The following is a 22,031-nucleotide window of genomic DNA, read 5'->3' on the forward strand; positions in this document are numbered from 1 at the left end:
TTAGTGTTGTATTGGTGGTATCAGTGTTCCAACTCAGCCAGAAAGCAAATACATATTTCCTAATTTATTAGATTTCTTCTTAAATTAAGCAAAATTTAATCAGAATGTAATCAACATATGTTTAATTATGTGCATTTCAACAGCTTGAAAAATGTATTAGACTAATAATCCTGGTGATTTCAGTACAAGCTTTGGAAAGATTTTCTACTATTAGCTAAAATCAATAATTCTTTTAGACCAAACTAAAAACTGGAAAAGCATCAGCTTGTTTTTGTTTCATATAAAAACTTAAATTCGAGTTTACTTTAAATCCCGGATGTAACCTATATATACTAAAAAGTCCCTAAATTTTTTTTTAGCAGTCTAATATTTTCATATATGGATAAATAATATGGATATTTATCTATCATGTTTTCCATTGACTAGATGTGATGCACTTGCAGGTGGCCAACATGTTCTATATTGTGGTAATAATGGCGATAGTCCTGTTGAGCTATGGAGTACCTAGGAAAGCTATTCTGTATCCGGAAGAGGAGCCAAGCTGGACGCTGGCCAAAGACGTGGTTTTTCAGCCGTACTGGATGATGTATGGGGAAGTATATGCCTATGAAATCGATGGTAAGGACGATGAGCTTGGTAGGGGAGATTACGAGGGTAAGGGCAGTTTTATTCAGAACTTCTCACCACAGCATGACGGCTAATCATCAGTCAAAACAAGCACTGGAAATCAAACCCACGATATCCTAATCATCGTTTGCTCCCACAGCCTCTTTGGCACAACATGGTTCCCAAACAGCGGCAACCAGAACAGGTCACTTTAGGAGGGCAGGACATTTTGCTCCACCACAGCATCAACTGTCCTGATGTGGCTCTTAATGGTCTGGATTAAAAGGCAGTGCTTAAGTGGTCATCATTTGTGTTGGGTGCATTTGAAGTTTTGGTGGAACAAAACATTTGGCCAACCTCCATAATCTGAGCTGGTATGCTGACATTTTGCAAGCTGCTAAATTTATCACATAGGTTATCATGACCTTGTGGCAGCTAAAGAATCAGTTCACAATGTTTCAAACAGCTGTAGCCAGTAGAAATAAAAATTAAATGAATACATCTGATACAAAACTATGAAGAATGTTACACGACTGCAGTCATTTGAGCATTTTTTTCCAGTGATTTTTATCTCCATCACACTGTTGAAGCTTTGCTGTCCTCCTTTATCTTTGAATGTTAGTTGTAGAAGATAATGAATTAAACCTGCATGTGTGTGCATTGTAATTTTAGAAGGTTGGTGGATGTTTGTCCTGCTCCTTCCTAATGGACTTCTTTCCTTCACAGTTTGTGCCAACAACAGTGATCAATCGGTGAAGTCGCTGTGCACAGCAGGAGTGTGGCTGACGCCTTTCCTACAAGCAGTCTACCTCTTTGTGCAGTACATATTGATGGTCAACCTCCTAATCGCCTTTTTCAAGTAAGTACTTCTTAGCCTCAGCATTGCCCAGCTTTGAGCTATGTGAACATTTAAACTTCTATTCCTCCATATTGGTTTTGTCCATTTACTGATACTGCTTTCTGATTTCATTGTTGATCTTTGTGTTCTTGCTATTGATGCAGTTGACAGTTAAATGTTTAACTCTGCTTCCAGCAATGTCTATATGCAAGTGAAGTCCATTTCTAATCTGGTGTGGAAGTACCAGCGTTACCACTTCATTATGGCCTACCATGAGAAGCCTGTCCTCCCACCTCCCTTCATCCTACTGTGCCATATATACTCCCTCTTCTGTATGTGTAGAAAAAGGAAGAAGGAGAATATCTACGGACCAAGTACATACTCCATGTTGTTTTAAATATGACACATTTAAATACTTTATGTACTCATTACAAGCAGTTTAAGTGGTCATCAAAGAAATGTACAGCAGTTACAAGTTGCTGTTGCTTCATTTTTTTTAGAGCTGTTTCTCACAGAGGAAGACCAAAAGAAGCTTCATGATTTTGAAGAGCAGTGTGTGGAGACGTACTTTCATGAGAAGGATGATCAGTTTCACTCGGGAAGTGAGGAACGCATACGCCTTACTTCAGAAAGGTAAGACCACTGTTGGCCTTCACAGAGGCAAGATGCGTTTTCAAAATATTAAAACAAATGGCAGTTTCTTTTTGTTTATTTGTTTTAATAAACACCCAGAAAATTGTACCAGTAATATTAAACAAGAAATCTATTTTTTAAGTTTTATTTATATAGCACCAAATTATAACATGAGTCATCTCAGGGACGTAAAAAGGCTGTTATGGAAGTACTTGCCCAAGGACAGGAGGAAAAACTCAGCAAAAAGGGAAAAGAGCAACATTCAACAAACAATATAACAATATCTGAACAGTTTCATTGATTTGAATTGAATGAGGAAAATTACAGGTAATTTGGGTTGTTCTGTAAGTAATGAAAGCTGCTGTTTGTCATTTACAGGGTTGAGATCATGTGCTTGCAGCTGAAGGAGGTTGGAAACAAGGTGAACTTTATAAAGCGCTCATTGCACACATTGGACTCTCAGATTGGCCACCTGCAGGACCTCTCAGCCCTGACCGTGGACACTCTGAAGACACTCACAGTTCAGAGGGCATCAGAAGCCAGCAAGGTCCACAATCAGATCACTCGGGAGCTCAGTCTGTCTAAGAATGTGGTCCCGAGCATTGCCCCCATGTCGACAGACACTGGCTCCCTCTCCAAATCATCTGTGAAAGGAAAAAGCAGTGTCAGCGCCTACTTTGGCTCCTCTTTTCCCCAGACAGGAGCTACCATTGCGGATGCTCTGTTTGGGATGGGCGCAGAACGAAGGGCTGGGACAGAAAGCCGACGGAGAATCGGGCCCAGTCCTGCATCAGAATTGGGGCCGGACCCCACCCTGAGTCCAGCATTGAGTCCAGAGAGTAGGGGCTTGTTCAGGCTTGGACACCTTGCTGCAGAGGTTGGCTCGTCAAGCAGTGCTGACTGCAGGGCCTTTGAGCAAAGTGTTGTGCCCGTTTCCCCTTCAGAGCTGCGTCAACGAGGATACTCGCTCACTCAGACTAAGCAGACCCGTCCACAAGAGCCGGGCCCTTCCGACTCACCATCCAGCCTGCCTAATGTGCCCTCTCCTGGGGTTCAGTTCCACATCAGCAGCACCCCCTCCCAGCCCAGTGGCTCCAGCCACCCTGAACTAGCCCTGTCTGGGCTTTACCAGCACCCCCTACAGTCAGACAGCAAGTCTGTAGAGTTTGGGGCATTTGTGGGTAAGTATGTGAATGAGCCTGAATCTGGTGATGAGAAGATAAAAGAGGAGGATGAAAAGTGTGTATGTCTCTATCCTACTGTTGTTATTGTGTCTAAGACTTCTGGCTCTGCTCAGCCTGCTTGCTTGCCTGCTTGCACTGTGAAGCCTGAGAACACAGAGGGGTTAGAAAAGGGGGAGAGAGAGTGGGACTCCAGTTTGGGATATGTAAACGAGGCATTCAGTGACGACGAGGGCAGATCCGGCTATCTGAGTAGACGGTATACAGATGATGAACTCTCTCCAGACTCGGAGTTAGCATCACCACTGGGTGACAGCCATGGAAATAATAGACTGCCAGGCTGCACTGAAACGTTTGCTGTGGCATCCAGGAGACCCCACAGACAGTGGATAAAGAGAGTGGGAGTGTCAGAACAAGCAACATCTTGCTATGAAGGTCAGAGTTGGTCAGAAGGTCATCATGACAAGAGGAGCCTGGCGAGTGGGCCAAATGCAGCAAGAGGTTTGAGTTTCAGTCTGAGCTCCGTTTGCCAGGTGCTGGGGCCTGTACACCTCCAGATCAGGAGTGCAGTAGTGCTTTGGCTGGGGACCTTCTCCTTTCCTTTCTCTGCTCTGTCTGGACCTTTTACCCGACTTGTTCTTGGGTAGTTCTGTGGTTTTCACCTAAGTCACAGGAGTATGGGTGATTGGTTTTCTTATTGAAGTTAACAATGAATGTTTTTTGTTTTGTTTTGGGTTTTTTTGTAGGGCTGCATCCAAATATTTGAGTATTCGGATTTATTTAGTTGCATAGGCATAAAAATATATATATATATATATATATATATATATATATATATATATATATATATATATATATATATATATATATATATATATATATATATATATATATATATATATATATATATATATACACACACACACACAGAGTATAATTCATTTCATTTATTTAATGTTGCTAATTAGTTATTTTTGTTCTACTGTTGGAGACTAGCAAAAAATCTATGAATTGCATTGTTCTGCAGCAGAGCTCATGCTTTGCATTAAGAACAAAGTAGGAAACCCTCTGTTGTTTCTTTCTCTATAAGTTATCTTTTTATATTTGTTTGTAACCTGAGTTATAGCACAGCAGATTGCACTTATAAAATCAGAGACAAGCCTGGAAATTATGGGTTTTCACAGTTCTCATTAACAGCAGTGATCGTCATTTTAGCTCACCACCTCACTGTTTTAAGATTGTTGCAAGTTTTAGCAGCTCTTTTTTTTATAAGCACAAAAAAAAAAAATCAGTGGGCACTTTTACTTGGCGTAAACCACATCTCTCTCTGTACCATCCAGCAAGCAGCAGTACCCAGACAGATTTTTACACTGCATGTGGCACTATTTCACAATAGTTAGTGATTATGTGTGTCCCCCGGATCTCAAAAGAACTTGTATTCGGGACAGCCCTATTATTTTATGGTATATGTGTCTGTCAGGTGGGGGTGAGGAATCAGATGTTGAACTGAGATTATTTCACCGTGAAGGGGTTGGTCGTGTCATTAAATTGGGGACTGTGTATGTTTTTTTTTGTTTGTCTTAATTTGAATTAATTTGAGCAGTTGCATTAGATTTTGTAATAGGAATATAACTTTGTTTTCTTTTTTCAGGACATAAAGACAGTGAGGAACTCCAGCACTCTTTGGCCAAAGCAACCCCCACCTCCAGCAAACAGCATTGCCCGACCACACAGACCAAATCCCAGGTGTGTGTATGTCACCTTTTATTTTTATTTATTTATTTTAAAATTTCTCTTCTCATAATGTCGGACCTCCGTAGACAGTGAATGTCTTCGTCTTCTTCTTCGTCTTCTTCTTCTTCTTCTTCTTTCATATGTAGACTCCTAACATGACTGACTGGGCTGTTTGCATAATAAGCATGTAAAAACAACCAAACCACAGCAAAACAAACCAATCTCCTTTTTCCTGAATTTGCAAATACGTGTTCTGACTAATCAAAAAAACAGAAAAAAAAACCAAAACCTGAAGAGTCATTCAGTAACTTGTTAATTGGTGTGTGACAGATGGCTGACTTATTAAAACATGATGAGTAAACAGGATGCTAAATTTCTGTTAGGTTAACTTATAATCTTCCGTTACAGCTAAACTGTCAAATTCACCACAGATCTGTGATTAAGAACTGTTTGCCTTCACACAACTTTTTGCATGTGTGCTTTTGTTTTTGTTATTTTTGTTTTTTAATCTCAATGTGTTTTTATGTCGTCCCCAGGCTCAACCCGAAGGTCACGCTTACATCAGAGCAGTCAACTCTTATGCTGGCTTCACTGAGTTTGACAGAAACCCAGCCTTTCTTCACCCAGACTCGAGTAAGTTCACAAAACAGCGATGAATTATAACGTGCAGTGGGTTCAGAAGTTTGGTAATTTTTCCTTTGTGCACCACCACACAATGTGATTGTGTCACACAGTTTCAGTGTGATTCAGGTAGTGCATTAACTGTTGAGGAATTATAGCTGTTTTTATACAAATACTGCGTTACATTGAAAGTGGGAAGATGGAAATGCTGCACGTAATGGTAGTGATGGTTGAATGATGGGGAACAAAACAAAAACAGCTGCAAATACTAGAACTCAGCCATCTTGGGTATGACGTCACTCCCAGCTCAAGTTTCCAAGGTAAAAAAACGCAGCAAACGTCCCCTATTTTCAGAGGCTCAAAGGTAACTGAACAATTGACCGAAGAACAGTTTCGTGAGGCCGATAACGTCGCTATCGCTCACCGGAAATCAATCATGTTCTGATTGTTTGAACTAAAATCCACTTTGAAGATGGCCAGATGAAAAATGACAAACATTGTTCCAGAATACTTCTGAACCGACTGTATATTGATGTGATCAATGTTTCACGTCTTTTGAAATATACGGGTTGTTTGTCACTGGTTGTGTTTCTTTAGCTCTGACAAAGAAGGACAGGAGCAGAGTGTCTGCTGAAGACATCCTCACACATGATGACCCCAGGGCTGCAGTACTGGTAAGATTAGTCCGTGTACTTTCCATCGGAAAAAGTCATATATTGTGCAGATTAACTCTGAACTATATTTGTACCTGTTCCTGTAACTGTTTAACAACTTCTGCTTTCTTTACCAGGAAAGAATTCAGGTCAAATCGGCCCAAGCCAGCAGCCTGTAAGTGTCCACACACGCACACACGCACAGGCACAGAGTAAAGTCAAAGTCAAGCTGGGCTTTAGTACTTATTTGTATTTATTTGTGTATTTTCCCTATCAGGCGGGCCCCTGGGGAAGACACACTAACAGGTGAGATCTGTGCTCCTCTGAAATCTGCGTAGTCAGGGTATTTCTGTCTGGTTTAACTAGTCCGGTTGCTTACTTACAATGTTATCACAATGATCTTTGATCTGTTAGCTTTCTCAGCATCCTTTGTGTGCAATAAAATCTATACTGTAACAGGTTTCACCAAAAAACACCTTTCCTTTTTTCAAAATACCATTGTCACGATATTTTGTTAATGTTTAACTGAAGAATTGTGATTTGTCTTTCGCAGCATTGTTCTTTAGAATAAACTCAGTTGACCTTAAGGGAAGAACACGTCACAGCACGTGTTTAGAGTTGTGCGCAGCTTATACCAGAGAAGGAAAGGTCTAGAACAGATCAATAATATGTGATAGAGAGGAACGATTTCACTAATATTTAAAAGCCTACACCTGCAGACAAATCTGATAGGAGAGAGAAACGCTGCTGCAGAATATTTAATGGGGTTTTTTTTGTTTTTTTTGTTTTGTTTTTTTTCTGGATGAGTTTTTTTTTTACTGTTTAGTTCTTCTTCTGTGGTTACAGCTGCAGTTTCTCTCTATACGCCACGTCACACCCACCTCGGACCCAGAAAAGACTGTGAGTGTCGCTGACTGGCCAAAAAGCACAATAATTATCTGCATTAGGCGTTTCATCTGTTCTGAGCTTTGGTGGGAGATTAATCCATGAAAAACGGCTAATCCGATCAGTTTTAAAGCAAACTTTTAAAATGAGTGGAAAATGGCATTTGTTGTTTTTGTTGTTATATATGAAAATCATTTTATGTATTTTTGAACAAAACAAGGATTTAAATTTATCTACAACACATTTTTGGCCCTTAATAGAGTCAGTCGGTAAAAAAAAAAGTATAGATATTACATAGATATTATATAGATATTACATGTTTATACTTCAGTCTATTTTTTTTCTTAAATTAAAAAAAAACTTTTAGTAGTAAAAAGAGCATGGGCCTGTTTGTGCCTCTGTTAAGAAGTAGTGCAGTGACACCTGTTGGTGGATGTTGGAACAATTCACATTTTTCTTAACCCTTAGATGCACAACCTACCAATACCTACACTCTTCCACGAGTGGGGTCAAAAATGACCCCAAATAGAAACAATGCATTTTGCTATAAACTCGGTTGTTTTTCTTCAAAATCTTTAAAACAAAGAGTTGTAATATTTTCATATTTGAGTTATTCCTCATAAAACATGTTTGTGACATGAGGCCCTTTGCATTTTTATTTATTTTTTCATTAATTTTAAGAAATTGCAGTTTTTGTATCACTTGTATCACTTTTGTATGCTTGCTCGGCATATACTGCAGAAGCTGGGTCTTCCCTCTGAAAGGCACAAGTTGTTCATCCACTGTAACACAATCACTGAGGATGAATTTCAGTCTGCAGTTGACCAGGAACAGGCCCCATATGTAGCGGAAAGCTGCCATGTGGTTTGTTTTTAGTCGGTAGGCTCTGGTCCTCTTGTCATCAAAGTGCAAGAAACAGCGAATATGTTCAAATCTTTGAATTGACATAGCAGCCTTGTACAATGGGTTATGCAGATGACTCCCAAAAAACACACCAACTGGTACATCCCAGTTCTTCTCACTTCCTGCAAGAATGGTCAATCAAATGAAGGCCAGGAGCTTAAGTTTGATTACATTTTTCCACTCTTTTCCCCTGTCTGTGGCTACTCTTCGTGCCTCCATGTTTGTGTATGACAGCACCTCTTCTATTATATTATCAGACATCAACATCTTCCATGCATCTATAGGGGAGACAGGACTAAACCCAGGTGCAAGCCCTGGCTGTCTAATTCAGAATATTGTGGCTAGAGCAGTAAGAGGGGCTCATTCTGTTAGACTCAATATCCATTTCCTCTTCAGAGGACTCATCAGAGGGCTCCTCTGTATCTGACTGGCCTTGTTTAGTGGGGGGGACAATAGTCTGGGTCGTCTATATCTTAGATGTCAGATTCTGAGTAAATGCCTCTGATGGGCTCTTCATCCCATCCGTCCAGGATCATTTGTAGGCCAAGGTCCACAGGGATCCTAGCTGGCCTCATAGCAGCCATGTTACTTTTGATATAAAAAAAACCATCATAAAGGACAATGTTTGAAATGCACAGGACACTATAAACAGGGCTGCACATAAATGGTTCGCAGGTGCACATTCACTGTCAAAATAAAAGACGCGTACCAGATAAGAAGTTGGAACGCTCGTTTGCATACATTAGATGTTCTGGAGGAGGACAGACATTTGTTCAGAACTCTTAAAGATGTTGAATAAGCAAGCTCCGTAAGCAATTACTTTGGTGTTCCTCCACCGCAAAAGAAGTGTGTATTCTCTGAATTTCAGGGAATACTTTTATTTTGACAGTGAATGTGCACCTTCGAACCACTTATGTGCAGCCCTGACTATAAATCATGTATGTTACTGTGTAAAAATTAACTCTTGATCCATCAGAAGTGTAAGTGGGTCAGTCAGAGTTGCTAAGAATGAAAGTTTCATAGAAGATTCCATAGGAACTGCTTGGGGTCATTTTTGACCCCACTTGTGGAAGAGTGGGGTAGTGATACAAAAACTGCATTTTTTTTTAATTAATGAAAAAATAAATAAAAATGCAAATGGCCTCATGTTGCAAACATATTTTATGAGGAATACCTGGAATATGAATATATTACAACTTTTCATTTTAAAGATTTTGAAGAAAAACAACCCGTGGGGTCATTTTTGACCCCACGTGTGCATCTAAGGGTTAAAGGAACATTATTTATTTAACTGTGGACATGAAGTACTTTTAATCCATTGAGATTGCTTTAATGGAAGCTGCCCTATTTTGGAAGTGTCAGGTCTGGCTTCATTTGATTTTAATAGAAATAAATGTCACTTCTCTGGTGCTCAAATCACTAATTTGAAAAACTCAGGAACAGCAAGGCTTCTTTGCAGAAACCATGACACAAACCTTTCACAAAAATCAAATAAAGCAGGCATCTATACAGCTAATATCTCCAAAGGTTATCATTTAAAATGTTGTCTTCTGGAGATTTATTAAAACAAGATAATTAAAATAGAACAATTATTAAGCTGCATAATGTTATGCAATTATGCCCCTTTTTTAAAATGTTGCTTCTCTCTGGTAGGATTACTTGGATTATTACAACTATTTATTTAGTTTTAAGTGATTATAATTAAAGTTCAAGAAAAGTCATGATTACAAAGAAAACTTTTTCTTAATACTACAGTCACATTATTGAAGACAGTTATTGGAGACTCTGGCACAACCCAGAGTATTACAACAGTGTGCAATGAACTTAACCTTAAAATGATTGCTTCAAACATGCGTACGCAGTCAGCTTCCATCATAAAAGTCACTTTAGTGTATGAAGTGCAGTGCAGTTTATTTCCAATAATACCGCAAATCCCCCACAAATAGTCACGTAGCTGCTGCAGAATGGTGATTTAACGGCTTGGCGACCATGTTTTTATATAGGAACATAACCAGAATACAAGTTGACAGCTAGTTAAGTTGAGTTTTTTAATACTAAGAGCTGATTGCAAATATGTCCTGCGCTTATTTTTGTGTTCTAGTAGCAAGGAAGTTGTAGTTCTACTTTTCTGTGACTAAACAAGCACGATCTCAGTATTAACTAAAAAATTACAATAATGATTTTTGTTATAATCAGACAGCCCTGACTTACAACAAACAAACTGTATCAATAAAATAGCACTGAGGGTCAGAGGTACAACATGTCTGTTTGATAGTCTGGACGGTCTTAAATTAATAATTCCGAAGATCATTGAGTCATTATTGCTGGTATGTTTTGCACAAATATAAACACATTATTTTCTGTTTTCCGTAGCTATTGGCTCTCCATTCAAGCCCATTGAAAGCTACCAGTACTCAGGTGAGATGGTGATGCTAGACAGTAGGATCTGTTCCATGTTTGTATCTATTAATATTTTTATTAAAATCAGTACTAAAATGTAGGTGAAAAGTGTAACCGAGACAAAGTATTTTCTGCAGTTTTACTTCACTCCTCTACTGCTGGTGTACATGGTGTATGTTCATGTGTACTTTTCCTCTTGTAGCTGTGGAGCGGAACAACTTGATGAGGCTGTCTCAAAGCATCCCCTTCACCCCTGTGCCACCTAGAGGTAAGAACAGTACTTCACAAGGTGAAAATCCCAGCCGAAAGTTTGATGCAGGCAGTTGCAGAATGAGGAAGTATCAAGACGGAACATCACAGATCTGCTTTCAGTATTGTTTGTGCTTTTTTTCCTCACCTATATCTGCAGCTGGGTCAGCAATAGCTGTGGTTTGATTGTGAAGCAAATAAGGGTACTTGTGTGTGTTGTTCATTTTGACTTCACGATTGTCACAAATCTCTTTGCAGATCTGTGCTACCAAATTATCCGCCATTAATACTGCCTGACAAAAGCAGTCACTATTGAAACAGTAAAGCAGCCAAAAGGGATTAAAATTTGCTTAAAAGCTAGTAAAATATTTATATACTGCATGTTTATGGCACAGAATCAAATGCAACAAAACACTTTATCTTCACCTGCTTAGTCCATCTGAATCAAAGAGCTGCTTGAGTGTCTTAAATCTATTTAGATATATATTTTAAATGAGGAAAGCGGAGTCTTATCTTTATAGCTAAGCAAGTCAACTTTAGCACAGATGTTTCATCTGCTGCATGCTCAACATGATCATTGAACAGATGTTCAATTGTTTAAGGAAATGTCAAATAAACCAGTCACATGTAGACATGGTCAAAACAGCTGCTGAAGTGGAAACTAAGTACTAGAATGAGGAAGAAAGGTGATTTTAATGACTTTGAATGTGACACGGTTGTTGTGCCAGACAGGTTTGTCTGAGTATTTTTAGAAACTTCTCCACTTTCTCCACAATCATCTCTGCTTACAGCTGATAGGAAAGCAAGAGTAACTCAAATAACCATTTTTCACAAAAAATGGTTTAATAGTAGATAAAGCTCAATTTCTGCTGCAACTTCAAGATGACGGGGTCAAAATTTGGTGCAAAGCGTATCAAAGCATAGCTCCATCCTGCTTTGTATCAACAGTTCAGGCTGGTGGTGGATGATTAATAGCGTGAAGAATATTTTCTTGGGACACTTTGGACACCTTAGTCAGCCTACGTGAGTTTTGTTCCTATGGTTTTAAGCGATGCTCAATTGATACTACATCCATCTCTTTATACCTACAGTGTACCCATCTTCTGATGGTTGCTCCAGCAAGATAACCCACCATGTCACAAAGCTCAAATCATCAGAAACTGGTTTCTTGAACATTACCATTAATTTACTGTACTCGAATGGTCTCCACAGTCACCAGCTCTCAATCCAATAGAACAACTTTGTTGTTGAATATGTCTCTCAAAGAATTAATGCAGTTCTGGAGGCAAAGGAAGTCCAAGCTGGTGTTATTCGTGCACCTACTAAAGTGGCCTGTGAGTGTATGTTGCCAGATGTTTATGAAGTAGAGTTAGATGTGTTATATGGGTAAGAGGCATGCTGCCAGTTACTAAGCAAATTTCAGAAATAAAATCTGGTTAAGTTCTGTGTGAATTAGTGCTGTAACAGCTGTAAGAGTTGGCCAAAACCACGTTTGACTATTCTTTCAAAGAACATTTAAATATGTTTTACGCGCACAACTTCTCTGTCAGAAGTCCAGCTCCAGTCTGTGCTGCTCAGAACACAAAGAAATGCTTCTTTTTTTTACCCCCGTAATCAAATCTAGAATATTTGTTAACAGCCCTACTATGAACACCTCCAGGATGCGGCACGACACCCAAATGAGTCTGTATGGTCTTTTAACCTTAACCTTTACTCTAGTCCTATTCTAATCTCTAATCTAATGCCAAATATGTTTTATTTTTGTTGTTTTTTTTGTTTTTTTAATTATTCTTCCAAATCATCCAACGAACAAATAAAATAATCACATAAAAAACTACTCAAGGTTTTTCAACACATAAGGTATCAAACACATGTCTCAAGGCTAATTTATTATTAGGGCCCGAGCACAAAAGTGCGAAGGCCCTATTGTATCTGCTCTGTTTCTTATTATTATTATTATTATTATTATTATTATTATTATTATTATTATTTCGGCAAATGAATCGGCCTTTTGAGGGCCTAAACATGCTCGAAAACTCATGAAATTTTGCACACGCGTCAGGTCTGGTGAAAATTTACGTATTTTAATGTCCGTAGACATGTCCAGGGAAAATTGGCTCAGTAGCGCCACCTAGAAAAATGAGAAACGCGAGCCCCCGAGATGGGTATGACCTACATGTATAAAACTCGGAACACTTATCTAACGTTCGGAGACGCACATAAAAGTCTATTATGGCCATGTCCTAAACCCAACAGGAAGTCCGCCATTTGGAAGTGAAGGTGACATTTTGGCTCTAATTTTGCCATTTCCATGCCTCGAACTTTTGCGAACTCCTCATTGGAATTTCATTGTACAAGCTTCATATTTGGTCAGTGTCAACTACACACCTGGGCCATGTTAAATTGCGGAGCTTTTGAGTTTTCGAGATACGGTGAGGCCGTGGCGCCACGGCGAATTTCGATGACTCGCCATGAAAATCTTATTGCCTCTCGTTCTGTCATACATTGTCCGACCTTGACCAAAGTGGACACATATGATAAGGCTCCACCCCTGAACATATTTCAACTGCCATATTTGACATCAGGGACAGCGCCACCTAGTGGGAACAGGAAATGTCATGTTTTACACTTTGGGGTACAGTATTGTAATGGGTGACATCTGCAGCCTCAAATTTCTCCAGGAAAGCCTTAAGGAGTTGGTCTTGGGTTACAGAGAAAACTGTGAGTTTTCGCTGAAGGGTGTGACCCCAGCAGCATGGCGAACATTGAGGTCTCGCCATGAAGAAACAAATTAGTGTAACTCAATGAAATCCAATGTGATCAGTACCAGATTTTACAGGGATGATGTCAGACCCGCCCTGAACAGATTGATATGCCCATTGTCAGGAATACGTAGAGCGCCACCTAGTGGCACCAGGAAATGTCATGTCTTTCATTTTGTTGTACTGATTTTCACAGGTTCATCGTGGCCACCTCAAAAGCGGTGAATATCACCATCAGTCCCTGTTGATGCTTCAGTGAGAAAATTGTGACTATAAACTGAACGGCGCACCCTGGTGGCAACGCAGTTCACCATGAAAGATGAAGTGGCTTTTGAGGGGCTTGAAAAGTTTAAAAAGTCTTGAAATTTGGCGCACACCTCTAATGTGATGAGGGATTTCTTTTTATATGTTCATTTTCCTTGAACAGCGCAAAATGGCTCCACAGCGCCCCCTACAAAATTTCAAAACAACAGCCCCTGCTCTGTGTTTTATGTATGAGTTTGAAACCTGGCAAGCTTATTGGAGATATCAAGATGTACAAAAAAGTCTCTTGGAGCAATATCCCAAATCCAACAGGAAGTCAGCCATTTTAAAATTAATGTGTAAATTTGGCGACATTTTCCCCTCTTTTCAGGCCTCATACTTTGACGAACTCCTCCAAGGGATTTCATTAGATTTACGCGATCTCCTGTGTGTGGAATCTAAAGACCTTTGTGATGTTAAATTGCGAAGCTTTTTACGTTCAGGGAAACGGGGTTGTCATGGCGGCACGTGGAGTTTCAATCACTCGCCAAAAAGCAGTAACCTGCTGTCGCTCAAAAACACAATGTCCAATCTCTCCCAAAGGTCGCAGGCGTGATGAGACTCAAGCTCGGAAATGTTTGTTATGCCATTTGTCAGTAATGGTTAGAGCGCCAACTAGTGGGACGACTATAATAATGGTTGAATGAGATGAAATTTTAGCTGGTGGTTAAATGCATGAATTCCATCAATGTGACATCAGATCGGAAGCGCTGGTTTTAGGTGTTGGGCTTGGCTCGACGCGCCGGGGGTGCGAGGGCCCTCATATCGCTGCTTGCAGCTTTAATTAGGGCCCGAGCACAAAAGTGCGAAGGCCCTATTGTATCTGCTCTGTTTCTTATTATTATTATTATTATTAGGGCCCGAGCACCGAGAGTGCGAAGGCCCTATTGTATCTGCTCCGTTTCTTATTATTATTATTATTATTATTATTATTCAGGCAAAACAAGGGCCTTTTTGAGGGCTTTAACATGCTCGAAAACTCATGAAATTTTGCACACATGCCAGGTCTGGTGAAAAATTTCGTATTTTAATGGTTTTACATATGAGCACTGGGAAATGGCTCTAGAGCGCCACCTATGCGCTGTTAAATGCAGCCCTACGAACACATCGTTTTAGCTACATCTATGAAATCTGGCACACATGTGTATCATGCCGAGACAAACAAAAAAGTCTGTGGCCACATATGACGCAAACCCAACAGGAAGTCCGCAATTTAGACGTGAAGGTGACATTTTGGCTCTAATTTTGCCATTTCCATGCCTCGAACTTTTGCGAACTCCTCAATGGAATTTCATCGTACAAGCTTCATATTTGGTCAGTGTCAACTACACACCTGGGCCATGTTAAATTGCGGAGCTTTTGAGTTTTCGGGATACTGTGAGGCCGTGGCGCCACGGCGAATTTCGATGACTCGCCATGAAAATCTTATTGCCTCTCGTTCTGTCATACATTGTCCGACCTTGACCAAAGTGGACACATATGATAAGGCTCCACCCCTGAACATATTTCAACTGCCATATTTGACATCAGGGACAGCGCCACATAGTGGGAACAGGAAATGTCATGTTTTACACTTTGGGGTACAGTATTGTAATGGGTGACATCTGCAGCCTCAAATTTCTCCAGGAAAGCCTTAAGGAGTTGGTCTTGGGTTACAGAGAAAACTGTGAGTTTTCGCTGAAGGGTGTGACCCCAGCAGCATGGCGAACATTGAGGTCTCGCCATGAAGAAACAAATTAGTGTAACTCAATGAAATCCAATCTGATCAGTACCAGATTTACAGGGATGATGTCAGACCCGCCCTGAACAGATTGGTATGCCCATTGTCAGGAATACGTAGAGCGCCACCTAGTGGCACCAGGAAATGTCATGTCTTTCATTTTGTTGTACTGATTTTCACAGGTTCATCGTGGCCACCTCAAAAGCGGTGAGTATCACCATCAGTCCTTCATGATGCTTCTGTGCGAAAATTGTGACTTTAAACTGAACGGCGCACCCTGGTGGCAACGCGGTTCACCATGAAAGACGAAGTGCCTTTTGAGGGGCTTGGAAATTTTAAAAAGTCTTGGAATTTGGCCCAAACCTCCAATGTGATGAGGGCTTTGTTGTTATGTGATCATTTTCCTTGAATAGTGCAAAATGGCTCCACAGCGCCCCTACAAAATTTCAAAACATCAGCCCCTGCTCTGTGTTTTATTTATAAGTCTGAAACCTGGTAAGCTTATGGAGGATATCAAGATGTACAAAAAAGTCTCTTGGAGCAATATCCCAAATCCAACAGGAAGTCAGCCATTTTAAAATTAAGGTGTAATTTTAGCCACTTTTTCGCCTCTTTTCAGGCCTCATACTTTGACGAACTCCTCCTAGGGATTTCATTAGATTTACGCGATCTCCTGTGTGTGGAATCTAAAGACCTTTGTGATGTTAAATTGCGAAGCTTTTTACGTTCAGGGAAACGGGGTGGTCATGGCGGCACGTGGAGTTTCAATCACTCGCCAAAAAGCAGTAACCTGCTGTCGCTCAAAAACACAATGTCCAATCTATCCCAAAGGTCGCAGGCGTGATGAGACTCGAGCTCGGAAATGTTTGTTATGCCATTTGTCAGTAATGGTTAGAGCGCCACCTAGTGGGACGACTATAATAATGGTTGAATGAGATGAAATTTTAGCTGGTGGTTAAATGCATGAATTCCATCAATGTGACATGAGATCGGAAGCGCTGGTTTTAGGTGTTGGGCTTGGCTCGACGCGCCGGGGGTGCGAGGGCCCTCATATCGCTGCTTGCAGCTTTAATTATTATTATTATTATTATTCAGGCAAAAGAAGGGCCTTTTTGAGGGCTTTAACATGCTCGAAAACTCTTGGAATTTTGCACACATGCCAGGTCTGGTGAAAAATTTTGTATTTTAATGGTTTTACGTATGAGCACTGGGAAATGGCTCAGTAGCGCCACCTATGCCTTGTTAAATGCAGCCCTACGGACACATCGTTTTAGCTACATGTATGAAATTTGGCACACATGTGTATCATGCCAAGACGAACAAAAAAGTCAGTGGGACCATTGACGCAAACCCAACAGGAAGTCCGCCATTTGGAAGTGAAGGTGACATTTTGGCTCTAATTTTGCCATTTCCATGCCTCGAACTTTTGCGAACTCCTCATTGGAATTTCATCGTACAAGCTTCATATTTGGTCAGTGTCAACTACACACCTGCGCCATGTTAAATTGCGGAGCTTTTGAGTTTTCGGGATACGGTGAGGCCGTGGCGCCACGGCGAATTTCAATGACTCGCCATGAAAATCTTATTGCCTCTCGTTCTGTCATACATTGTCCGACCTTGACCAAAGTGGACACATATGATAAGGCTCCACCCCTGAACATATTTCAACTGCCATATTTGACATCAGGTACAGCGCCACCTAGTGGGAACAGGAAATGTCATGTTTTACACTTTGGGGTACAGTATTGTAATGGGTGACATCTGCAGCCTCAAATTTCTCCAGGAAAGCCTTAAGGAGTTGGTCTTGGGTTACAGAGAAAACTGTGAGTTTCGCTGAAGGGTGTGACCCCAGCAGCATGGCGAACATTGAGGTCTCGCCATGAAGAAACAAATTAGTATAACTCAATGAAATCCAATCTGATCAGTACCAGATTTTACAGGATGATGTCAGACCCGCCCTGAACAGATTGATATGCCCATTGTCAGGAATACGTAGAGCGCCACCTAGTGGCACCAGGAAATGTCATGTCTTTCATTTTGTTGTACTGATTTTCACAGGTTCATCGTGGCCACCTCAAAAGCGGTGAATATCACCATCAGTCCCTCTTGATGCTTCAGTGAGAAAATTGTGACTATAAACTGAACGGCGCACCCTGGTGGCAACGCAGTTCACCATGAAAGATGAAGTGGCTTTTGAGGGGCTTGAAAAGTTTAAAAAGTCTTGAAATTTGGCGCACACCTCTAATGTGATGAGGGATTTCTTTTATATGTTCATTTTCCTTGAACAGCGCAAAATGGCTCCACAGCGCCCCTACAAAATTTCAAAACATCAGCCCCTGCTCTGTGTTTTATTTATAAGTCTGAAACCTGGTAAGCTTATTGGAGATATCAAGATGTACAAAAAAGTCTCTTGGAGCAATATCCCAAATCCAACAGGAAGTCAGCCATTTTAAAATTAATGTGTAAATTTGGCGACATTTTCCCCTCTTTTCAGGCCTCATACTTTGACGAACTCCTCCAAGGGATTCATCAGATTAACCCGATCTCCTGCGTGTGGAATCTAAAGACCTTTGTGATGTTAAATTGCGAAGCTTTTTACGTTCAGGGAAACGGGGTGGCCATGGCGGCACGTGGAGTTTCAATCACTCGCCAAAAAGCAGTAATCTGCTGTCACTCAAAAACACAATGTCCAATCTCTCCCAAAGTCGCAAGCGTGATGAGACTCGAGCTCGGAAATGTTGTTATGCCATTTGTCAGTAATGGTTAGAGCGCCACCTAGTGGGATGACTATAATATTGGTTGAATGAGATGAAATTTTAGCTGATGGTTAAATGCATGAATTCCATCAATGTGACATCAGATCGGAAGCGCTGGTTTTAGGTGTTGGGCTTGGCTCGACACGCCGGGGTGCGAGGGCCTCATATCGCTGCTTGCAGCTTAATTATTATTATATTATTATTATTATATTATTATTATTTCGGCAAATGAATCGGCCTTTTGAGGCCTAAACATGCTCGAAAACTCATGAAATTTTGCAGACGCGTCAGGTCTGGTGAAAATTTACGTATTTAATGTCCGTAGACATGTCCAGGGAAAATTGGCTCAGTAGCGCCACCTAGAAAAATGAGAAACGCGAGCCCCCGAGATGGGTATGACCTACATGTATAAAACTCGGAACACATATCTAGCGTTCGGAGACGCACATAAAAGTCTATTATGGCCATGTCCTAAACCCAACAGGAAGTCCGCCATTTGGAAGTGAAGTGACATTTTGGCTCTAATTTGCCATTTCCATGCCTCGAACTTTGCGAACTCCTCATTGGAATTTCATCGTCCAAGCTTCATATTTGGTCAGTGTCAACTACACACCTGGGCCATGTTAAATTGCGGAGCTTTTGAGTTTTCGGGTTACTGTGAGGCCGTGGCGCCACGGCGAATTTCGATGACTCGCCATGAAAATCTTATTGCCTCTCGTTCTGTCATACATTGTCCGACCTTGACCAAAGTGGACACATATGATAAGGCTCCACCCTGAACATATTTCAACTGCCATATTTGACACCAGGGACAGCGCCACCTAGTGGGAACAGGAAATGTCATGTTTTACACTTTGGGGTACAGTATTGTAATGGGTGACATCTGCAGCCTCAAATTTCTCCAGGAAAGCCTTAAGGAGTTGGTCTTGGGTTACAGAGAAAACTGTGAGTTTTCGCTGAAGGGTGTGACCCAGCAGCATGGCGAACATTGAGGTCTCGCCATGAAGAAACAAATTAGTGTAACTCAATGAAATCCAATCTGATCAGTACCAGATTTTACAGGGATGATGTCAGACCCGCCCTGAACAGATTGATATGCCCATTGTCAGGAATACGTAGAGCGCCACCTAGTGGCACCAGGAAATGTCATGTCTTTCATTTTGTTGTACTGATTTTCACAGGTTCATCGTGGCCACCTCAAAAGCGGTGAATATCACCATCAGTCCCTCTTGATGCTTCAGTGAGAAAATTGTGACTATAAACTGAACGGCGCACCCTGGTGGCAGCGCAGTTCACCATGAAAGATGAAGTGGCTTTTGAGGCTTGAAAAGTTTAAAAAGTCTTGAATTTGGCGCACACCTCTAATGTGATGAGGGATTTCTTTTATATGTTCATTTTCCTTGAACAGCGCAAAATGGCTCCACAGCGCCCCCTACAAAATTTCAAAACAACAGCCCCTGCTCTGTGTTTTATGTATGAGTTTGAAACCTGGCAAGCTTATTGGAGATATCAAGATGTACAAAAAAGTCTCTTGGAGCAATATCCCAAATCCAACAGGAAGTCAGCCATTTTAAAATTAATGTGTAAATTTGGCGACATTTCCCCTCTTTTCAGGCCTCATACTTGACGAACTCCTCCAAGGGATTTCATAGATTACGCGATCTCCTGTGTGTGGAATCTAAAGACCTTTGTGATGTTAAATGCGAAGCTTTTTACGTTCAGGGAAACGGGGTGGTCATGGCGGCACGTGGAGTTTCATCACTCGCCAAAAAGCAGTAACCTGCTGTCGCTCAAAAACACAATGTCCAATCTCTCCCAAAGTCGCAGGCGTGATGAACTCGAGCTCGGAAATGTTTGTTATGCCATTTGTCAGAATGGTTAGAGCGCCACCTAGTGGGACGACTATAATAATGGTTGAATGAGATGAAATTTAGCTGGTGGTTAAATGCATGAATTCCATCAATGTGACATCAGATCGGAAGCGCTGGTTTTAGGTGTGGGCTTGGCTCGACGCGCCGGGGGTGCGAGGGCCCTCATATCGCTGCTTGCAGCTTTAATTATTATTATTATTATTATTATTATTATTATTTCGGCAAATGAATCGGCCTTTTGAGGGCCTAAACATGCTCGAAAACTCATGAAATTTTGCAGACGCGTCAGGTCTGGTGAAAATTTACGTATTTTAATGTCCGTAGACATGTCCAGGGAAAATTGGCTCAGTAGCGCCACCTAGAAAAATGAGAAACGCGAGCCCCCGAGATGGGTATGACCTACATGTATAAAACTCGGAACACATATCTAACGTTCGGAGACGCACATAAAAGTCTATTATGGCCATGTCCTAAACCCAACAGGAAGTCCGCATTTGGAAGTGAAGGTGACATTTTGGCTCTAATTTTGCCATTTCCATGCCTCGAACTTTGCGAACTCCTCATTGGAATTTCATCGTACAAGCTTCATATTTGGTCAGTGTCAACTACACACCTGGGCCATGTTAAATTGCGGAGCTTTTGAGTTTTCGGGTTACTGTGAGGCCGTGGCGCCACGGCGAATTTCGATGACTCGCCATGAAAATCTTATTGCCTCTCGTTCTGTCATACATTGTCCGACCTTGACCAAAGTGGACACATATGATAAGGCTCCACCCCTGAACATATTTCAACTGCCATATTTGACACCAGGGACAGCGCCACTAGTGGGAACAGGAAATGTCATGTTTACACTTTGGGGTACAGTATGTAATGGGTGACATCTGCAGCCTCAAATTTCTCCAGGAAAGCCTTAAGGAGTTGGTCTTGGGTACAGAGAAAACTGTGAGTTTTCGCTGAAGGGTGTGACCCCAGCAGCATGGCGAACATTGAGGTCTCGCCATGAAGAAACAAATTAGTGTAACTCAATGAAATCCAATCGATCAGTACCAGATTTACAGGGATGATGTCAGACCCGCCCTGAACAGATTGGTATGCCCATTGTCAGGAATACGTAGAGCGCCACCTAGTGGCACCAGGAAATGTCATGTCTTTCATTTTGTTGTACTGATTTCACAGGTTCATCGTGGCCACCTCAAAAGCGGTGAATATCACCATCAGTCCCTCTTGATGCTTCAGTGAGAAAATTGTGACTATAAACTGAACGGCGCACCTGGTGGCAGCGCAGTTCACCATGAAAGATGAAGTGGCTTTTGAGGGGCTTGAAAAGTTTAAAAAGTCTTGAAATTTGGCGCACACCTCTAATGTGATGAGGGATTTCTTTTTATATGTTCATTTTCCTTGAACAGCGCAAAATGGCTCCACAGCGCCCCCTACAAAATTTCAAAACAACAGCCCCTGCTCTGTGTTTATGTATGAGTTTGAAACCTGGCAAGCTTATTGGAGATATCAAGATGTACAAAAAAGTCTCTTGGAGCAATATCCCAATCCAACAGGAAGTCAGCCATTTTAAAATTAATGTGTAAATTGGCGACATTTTCCCTCTTTTCAGGCCTCATACTTTGACGAACTCCTCCAAGGGATTTCATTAGATTTACGCGATCTCCTGTGTGTGGAATCTAAAGACCTTGTGATGTTAAATTGCGAAGCTTTTTACGTTCAGGGAAACGGGGTGGTCATGGCGGCACGTGGAGTTTCAATCACTCGCCAAAAAGCAGTAACCTGCTGTCGCTCAAAACACAATGTCCAATCTCTCCCAAAGGTCGCAGGCGTGATGAGACTCGAGCTTCGGAAATGTTTGTTATGCCATTTGTCAGTAATGGTTAGAGCGCCACCTAGTGGGACGACTATAATAATGG

At 41.2% G+C, this 22,031-nt stretch overlaps 1 protein-coding gene across 4 annotated transcripts in view; it reads left to right on the forward strand.

Annotated features, from left to right (window-relative positions):
- Nucleotides 1–22,031, forward strand: part of trpm7 (transient receptor potential cation channel, subfamily M, member 7) — a 100,867-nt gene that overhangs the window by 72,869 nt on the left and 5,967 nt on the right. For 2 of the 4 annotated variants that reach the window (XM_025907322.1, XM_025907318.1), the window contains exons 22-34: nucleotides 444–654; nucleotides 1,333–1,465; nucleotides 1,640–1,818; nucleotides 1,945–2,077; nucleotides 2,456–3,258; nucleotides 4,910–5,004; nucleotides 5,529–5,625; nucleotides 6,211–6,287; nucleotides 6,404–6,441; nucleotides 6,544–6,572; nucleotides 7,113–7,166; nucleotides 10,428–10,472; nucleotides 10,657–10,722. In XM_025907322.1, coding sequence (XP_025763107.1) covers nucleotides 444–654; nucleotides 1,333–1,465; nucleotides 1,640–1,818; nucleotides 1,945–2,077; nucleotides 2,456–3,258; nucleotides 4,910–5,004; nucleotides 5,529–5,625; nucleotides 6,211–6,287; nucleotides 6,404–6,441; nucleotides 6,544–6,572; nucleotides 7,113–7,166; nucleotides 10,428–10,472; nucleotides 10,657–10,722 — 1,960 coding nt within the window. The remainder of the gene's footprint in view (nucleotides 1–443; nucleotides 655–1,332; nucleotides 1,466–1,639; nucleotides 1,819–1,944; nucleotides 2,078–2,455; nucleotides 3,259–4,909; nucleotides 5,005–5,528; nucleotides 5,626–6,210; nucleotides 6,288–6,403; nucleotides 6,442–6,543; nucleotides 6,573–7,112; nucleotides 7,167–10,427; nucleotides 10,473–10,656; nucleotides 10,723–22,031) is intronic. The other 2 variants (XM_025907320.1, XM_025907323.1) reach the window with 2 other exon arrangements.

This window comes from Oreochromis niloticus, linkage group LG1, assembly GCF_001858045.2.
Source record: "Oreochromis niloticus isolate F11D_XX linkage group LG1, O_niloticus_UMD_NMBU, whole genome shotgun sequence".
NCBI classification, from domain to species: domain Eukaryota; kingdom Metazoa; phylum Chordata; class Actinopteri; order Cichliformes; family Cichlidae; genus Oreochromis; species Oreochromis niloticus.